The 7122-nt window shown below is 37.6% G+C and overlaps 1 protein-coding gene across 5 annotated transcripts; it reads left to right on the top strand.

The window, feature by feature from the left end:
* The first annotated feature begins 941 nt into the window (after positions 1 to 941).
* LOC130969604 (pentatricopeptide repeat-containing protein At1g20300, mitochondrial-like) lies at positions 942 to 6828 on the top strand. 5 transcript variants are annotated; one of them, XM_057895401.1, is made up of 5 exons: positions 942 to 1717; positions 1797 to 2044; positions 2515 to 3243; positions 3821 to 3946; positions 4617 to 6828. In XM_057895401.1, exon 5 carries the CDS (start codon positions 4811 to 4813, stop codon positions 6401 to 6403), a length of 1593 nt encoding a protein of 530 aa, XP_057751384.1. In that variant the 5' UTR covers positions 942 to 1717; positions 1797 to 2044; positions 2515 to 3243; positions 3821 to 3946; positions 4617 to 4810; the 3' UTR covers positions 6404 to 6828. The 5 variants fall into 5 exon arrangements, with proteins under 5 accessions (XP_057751384.1, XP_057751383.1, XP_057751382.1 ...); XM_057895400.1 differs by lacking the exon at positions 2515 to 3243 and having other exon boundaries at positions 4608 to 6828; XM_057895399.1 differs by lacking the exon at positions 2515 to 3243.
* Positions 6829 to 7122: the final 294 nt, after the last annotated feature.

Raw genomic sequence — 7122 nt, forward strand, 5'->3', positions numbered from 1 at the left:
CATTCCTGAAAATTAAAATACCCAACACAAGCTAATAAAACATTGTATCTAACCACTGGTAACACAAACCCTAACCCAACTTTTCTACCAATCTTCAGCAATCACATGATTTCATTAGGTACAAGAATATGTCTAACTAATGGGAATGAAATGAAATTAATCAACAATGGCTATGAGATACCTCTGTTCGCTGAGCAGCAAAGGTCGTCACCTCTGCGCTGTCCACCACGACACCCTTGGGCGACGTATTGGCTTCGTACAGGTTTCTTCACCTTGGGGACGACGATGACGAAACCCCTTGATTCACCTTCTTCCCGTCGTCGTTATTCACAACACTTCTCCGACTGGGAAAGTAAGCGATCGCGACGGCAATTCCTCTGCTAGGGCACACCGTTCCTCTCCCGCGCAATGGATCTCAAAAACCAAACAGTTGGCAAAAAAAAAGGGTTTAATCCACGTAGATAGGGATTTGGGGAGTTTGGAGTGCCACGTTGGTTCGTATAAGCACGAAGCTGGTGTCAAACTAAGGCAGGGTATTTCTGTCACACGGACCGCATCTTCAATGGGTACAAAGTTAGTTTCGGTCTGCTATGGGTACAATTGTCAGCATTTCCATCTTTCATGGGTACATTTGGTCATTTATTCTTATTCACAGTTGTAAATTGATCCCAACTTGTTGCATGATCAATTTTGCCTCATCTCTTGATTGTATTTGAGGATTAAGTTTTCTGATAATTCTAAATTTACAATTAAAAAGAAAAGAAAAAAAGGAAGAAAAAGGGATAGAAAACCTAACAATATAAAGATTTAAAACATATTTTTTTAAAAAGCTCAACATTAAGACAAAGTTGTGTCATTTCCTCTTTATTAGAACCCTATTTTATAGACTATTCTTTGTGACCCTGTTGCTTCAACAGTTTCACTTCAGCTCCTCGAAGTAAGTTGATGCACATAATCCGTTGTGCCGGTGTGCCTCATAGTTCAAGTAATGTTTAGTTGGATTGGCGTTGTCGTTGTGGTGATCCAAAAATCCTTAGTGAATTCATCTCCTTCGTCCGATATACTGTGATTTGCTCTGACATTTCCGTTGTGTTGGTTTGCGCATCATTTTTGCTTGTGCTGCTATACGAGTGCTAATTTAGCGACATTCTTGACCGAGCTGCTGTTTTGCATTGCAATAGAAAGACAGCTCACCTTCTTGGACAAAATCGACATTTTATTGTTTAAACACTCCAAAACAAAAGAATCAGTTACATTTTTTCTGTACACTTTTTTGAGTTCATGTCCACAACAAATATGTTTCTCTTAATCTGAACCTTCATATATTTTACATTAAATTTCCCACACCTAAAATCCAAACCATTTAACCAATTTAATTTCAGAACCGGATTCAAATCCGAATTAGGATCCAAAATTGGAAAACCCTAACTTGAACCAGTTTACAGTTTCACACTACACACGCGCAAATCCAGTCGTCTTCTCCTTCAACCGTGTAGTCTCCGCCGCAGGCAGCACCGGAGCAGGCAAGTGGCACCGGCACGGCGGCACCGTGTTGTCTCCTTCAACCGGCCTCACCTCTGTTTCAGTGTTTCTCTTCTTCTGCCTTTGGTCTTCTCCTTCTCGTTCGCCGTCGTCGACTCGCCGTCACAGGTGTGGGCTTCCGGTTCTTTTTCTTTCCATTCGCCTTTGCTCGTGCTTCTTGCCTCTGGGTCACAAGGTTAGAACCATTTGCCTCTGCTCGTGCTTCTTCTAGAGGAATTTCGGGTTGTCGTACTTCTGATTTGATTGCATTGCAGATTTTGTTTTTCCACCCAGGAGCACAACAAAGTTCGTGAAACTGGAAGTAACCATGAATTTTCACTGAACCAGAACAAGCAGTTGCAGCACAAGCAGAACAAACAGTAGCCCTTGTTTCTCTTCTTTCCACAGAGTTCCGACGCAGTTCCAGCACGCCGGCGCTGCCTGTAGCAGCGTCCTCCATCCACCGCCGCTGCAACACCCCTGTCTCCTTTCTTTTTGTCCTGTTCTAATTCTCTGCTCCCAGGTTTTTGTCCATTTTCCTTTTTATTTTTATTAAGTTTGATTAATTTTGGTTAATTAGTTGATTTTGGGTAATTAGCTTAGTTAGATTAGTTGCTGTTAGTTGGTGATAGGTGGTTAGGTTAGGATGATTTTCTTTAGATTGTTAGGTTTTGATTGTTGCTGAAAGTGTTTAGAGCTAGTTTGCTGTTTATGATGGAATTGTTGTTTTGATGTGAAACTGGGCTGAGATGGTCTGAAGTCTGAACATTGTTTGCTTGTGTGGAAATTTACTACTTTATTGCAAAATTGCTGAAATTGTTGCTGAAACTATTGAGATTGTTTAATCCTAGTAATGCACTATGTCGTATCTGATTTTGCTGCCATATGCTTACCGAATCAATTGGATTGTGCGTAAGAATTGCCGTTTTGCATTATTTTCATCATGCTATCATGCTATTCTTGAGTTTGAATTGCAATTTGTTTGGATTGCAGAGATATTGTTGAGATATTGCTGCTGGGATTCTTGTGTTTGAATTGCATTTTGATTAATTGAACTCCTCCACTTTGTTGTTGTTGACTTGTTGTTGTTGCTGCCAAGTTCGCCTCCATCTAAGAATCTCACCAATAATTGAACTTCCACTCATCACCACACTAAACCCAGCAAATGTTGCAAGAATTATTGACAGAATTGCTCTCTTGGTAACCTGAAATTGACCATTCTAATCTACTCAAGCCAGTTTTCTACTGCTACAAACTCTCAGATTTTTTTCATCTGATTTTTTATCAGATTCTATTCCCATTCTCTTTTATATCTTTTTATACCTTATAAAAAAATGGGAAGCATTAAGGGGTGTTTCAATTTCTAATTTTCTGTGTAACCTTTATCATGTTCTCTTAGCATATTGAATGGGGTTTAGCTGAGTTTCAATCCATTTTAGTTTCTGGGTACTCAATATGCTATTGTAAAGATTGTAGTATGTTTCTTTGGCTGTTGTTAAGCGGGTGCAAGAGGCTGCTTGTTCAGCTTTTGCAACACTTGAAGAGGTTCTGACTACAATATCTGTTTGTTTTCGCTTAATGAATCATATTCAGTTATCCAATTTACTTAATTTTATGTATGGCCCACATTTGGTTTACTTCAAACAGGAGGCTGCAGAAGAGTTGGCACCACGATTAGAAATTATATTGAAACACCTGATGCTAGCGTTTGAGAAATATTAGGTTGTGGTTGTTTGATGTATTTGCAGATATATTTTGTTATTTGTTGATATATTTTCCTCAAAAGTTGTAGTTGTTTGATGACTTTGTTGGCATCTTTTGATATTTTGTGGTTGTTGTTTTAGAGAGAATTTTTAGTGGTATCATTTTGATGTTTGAGAATGATTAAATGTTATTTAGATTAACGATTGTTATTAGATTTATAAAGAACCAAATCCTAGTTGTAATGAACCTATATAGTTTAAAAAGGCTTTAGTATTAATTTTACTTTTAAAAAAATTACGGTTTGAAAATCGGATTTTCTAAAAACTGGTTTTAAAACTGGATTTTTGGTTAAAAAATTTGGTTTGGAAATGGATTTCTAAAAACTGGTTTTAAAACTGGATTTTTGGTTGAAAAATCTGGTTTTAAAATATTATTTTAAAACAAAAAGCTGGACTTTAAATTTGGATATTAAAAAACCAGATTTAAAACCGGATTTTAAATTTGGATATTAAAAAACTGGATTTAAAACCGGTTTATATATAAAACCGGATTTAAATATTAAAACCGGTTTGTCATCGTGTTGGCTCCTCTGCAGGCTCTGCTCTGCGTCCGCCGAAGCTCTGCTCTCTCGCTGGCAGCTTGCTTTGCAACGGTGCAATGCGGCAACGACCCCAAGTTGGAAACGTCCCTGACTGTTTTTGGGTTTCTGCTTCTGCTGTAGGTGAGATTTTTCTTTTTCTTTTTTTATATAGTATTTCTTATTAATTTTTTTATACTGGCTTTTTGCTCTTTCAATGTATTGATGCTAATTGTATTTGTATGTAAAACTAATTGATTTAATTTGTGTTAGGTTTAGATGAATTGTATTTCTATGTAAAACTAATTGATTTAATTTGTTGTTCTCTTTGTTCTTTTTCCTTTCTTGAGCCTTGTATTACCATTTTTCCTGTTATTTTAAGATATTATGTCGTCGTATCAATCCGTTTTTGTGCTTGAGGTTTAATTTCTAACTGTTTAAATCCTTACTCTTTTACTCCGTGTTGGACAAATGTGACAAGATTATCAATAAGAAATTCCTTCTACTGTGGTTTATGAGGATGATAAGGTACTCTCTCAGCCTTTGATCAAATCCTCGACTTAACTGTGTTACAGCTTAAGTAAAGTCTGGTAGTACCGTGAATGACTACAGACATAGGTTAAAGCAATGGAATAAAGATTTAAAGATGTGCATTGGAGATATCTGTTTTGTCTCATGAACTGATCTCTGCTGTTTTTTCTGTCTGGCTCTTCTATATTGATTCAAAAATCTTATTAACATTTACATAAACTCTTTAGTTTATACTTTGTCAAATATTTTATGCACCTAATTTACCCCTGTCTAGCTTATGCAGAAGGAGGAGGTTTGCGAGAACTATTGATGCCGAGGGCGTTGCCATTCTAAAGCGCCGCCAATAACTCAACCAGGGAGCCGCTCTCAGTTATCATCATCACTTCCCAATTTCAAAAGTCATCGGAGAAGTTTCTGTCACCTTGAAGTGCAATATTCAGTTAAATTGCTCAGTGGCAGTGCGTGCCATCCCTCTTCATGGCCTTCATCAAACAAAGGGTTAGCTTATACAGCTCTCTTTCCCCACTATCACTCTGCACTTCCAAACTCTATTCTTCTTCTTCCGAAGCTTTGATTTCAAAAGCTCATGACACAGACGAAACCACAGAAACTGCCCAAACCACTAACCTGTCACCCCAAGAGACCCTTATAGCAGAAAAATTTCACTCTCTCATTAAAGACCACTACCGCAAAAACCCTAATCCCAACGCCACCCCACCCACCCCCAATCTCACCATACCCGATCTCAACATCAGTTTTTCCAAAATCTCCGCCACAGAAACTTTTTCCCCCGCCGTCGCCCGCAAGGTTATCGAGAAATGCGGGGGTGTCCGCCATGGCATCCCCTTGCTCCAGTCTCTCGCATTCTTCAACTGGGCCACCTCCCGCGAGGGCTTCCCTTCGTCCCCTGAGCCCTACAACGAAATGATCGACCTTGCCGGAAAGCTGAGGCATTTCGATTTGGCATGGCATTTGATCAATTTGATGAAAGTTCGCAGAGTCAAAATAACCATCGACACGTTTTCTGTCCTTGTCCGACGATACGTGAGGGCCGGATTGGCTGCGGAGGCGGTTCACGCCTTTAACCGCATGGAAGACTTTGGTTGCTTCCCTGATATTGTTGCATTTTCAATTGTGATTAGTAGCTTATGCAGGAAGAGAAGAGCAATTGAAGCTCAATCATTTTTTGATAGTCTTAAGGATAGGTTTGAGCCTGATGTTATAGTGTACACTAGTTTAGTTCATGGTTGGTGCAGGGCTGGGAATATAGCGAAAGCCGAGGAGGTTTTCAGGGATATGAAACTGGCTGGAATCAAGCCTAACACATACACTTACAGCATTGTGATTGACTCACTGTGCCGGTGTGGTCAGATTTCTCGTGCTCATGATGTTTTCTCAGAGATGATTGATGCCGGCTGCGATCCTAATGCAGTTACTTTCAATAGTCTCATGCGAGTTCATGTGAAGGCTGGAAGGACTGAAAAGGTCTTGCAAGTTTACAATCAGATGAAGAGGCTGGATTGTCCTGCTGATACGATTACTTATAATTTCCTAATTGAGAGTCATTGCAGGGATGAGAATCTTGAAGAAGCTGTGAAGGTTCTCAACTCAATGGTTAAGAAAGGGGTTTCTCCTAACGCGTCAAGTTTCAATTCAATTTTTGGATGCATAGCTCAGTTACATGATGTTAATGCTGCTCATAGGATGTATGCTAGAATGAAGGAGCTGAAGTGCCAGGCTAATACATTAACTTACAATATATTGATGAGAATGTTCGCGGACTCAAAATCAATTGATATGGTTTTGAAATTGAAGAAGGAGATGGATGAGAATCAAGTTGAGCCCAATGTGAATACTTATCGAATTTTGATTTCAATGTATTGTGAAAAGGGGCACTGGAACAATTGCTACAAGTTTATGAAGGAGATGGTTGAAGAAAAAGGACTAAAACCTAATCAATCTGTTTATGAAATGGTTCTAGAGCTGTTGAGGAAAGCAGGGCAGCTTAAACTGCATGAGGATTTGGTGGAAAAGATGGTTGCCATGGGATTTGTCTCTCGCCCTTTGTAGAAGTAGCTTCACTTGTCACATCTTAGTTTATATTAAACTATAAACTACTTGTATTACCTGCTTAACTCATAGTTTAGTTGGTTAAGAAATAGTTGGAGAGTTCTTTATTTTATTTTATTTTATTTTATTTTATTTTAAATTCATAGGCATCATCTATAATTTCTTTGATTTATGGCCGAAGTTTTGTAGTACTTGAATAACTAGGTGGAAACGTTGTTTGAAGCTAGGCATTTAGCATGTAAGGCTGTGTTTGTTTATAGGGATGGAACACTGAGACATGAATATAAAGACACAAAATCGTATTTGATTGATAAGATATGGATCAACATTGTGTCTAGAGATACTAAATTAATGTATTTTGTATTCATTCTAACAAAAAAGACACAGAGATACTAATAAATAATATAATTTATTTTTTATTTTTTTATTATTCTTATAAATTTTTTATTATTACATTTTTTTCTTAAATTTTTAAATAAAAAAAGAAAAATAAATTAGATTTTTATAATTTGTTTTATTTTATTACTAAACAGAATATAAGAACACCAAATTTTGTGTCTCTGTGTTTTATGTGCTTTATGTCTTATTTTTAGTATATTTTCTTGTCTTGGTTTCAAAAATAAATGCAGCCTAACCGATAAAGCAGTGTCTTTGGGCAGTGTATTCAGTTAAGCACTTACTTTGTAAGGTGTTCTATTAAATATCTGTTTTGCTTAACA

Source organism: Arachis stenosperma, chromosome 3, assembly GCF_014773155.1.
Source record: "Arachis stenosperma cultivar V10309 chromosome 3, arast.V10309.gnm1.PFL2, whole genome shotgun sequence".
NCBI classification, from domain to species: Eukaryota; Viridiplantae; Streptophyta; class Magnoliopsida; order Fabales; family Fabaceae; genus Arachis; species Arachis stenosperma.

What these genes read in the sequence shown, in the direction of transcription:
- LOC130969604 (XM_057895401.1), top strand. Translation starts at nt 4,811, where the DNA reads ATGGCCTTCATCAAACAAAGGGTTAGCTTATACAGCTCTCTTTCCCCA.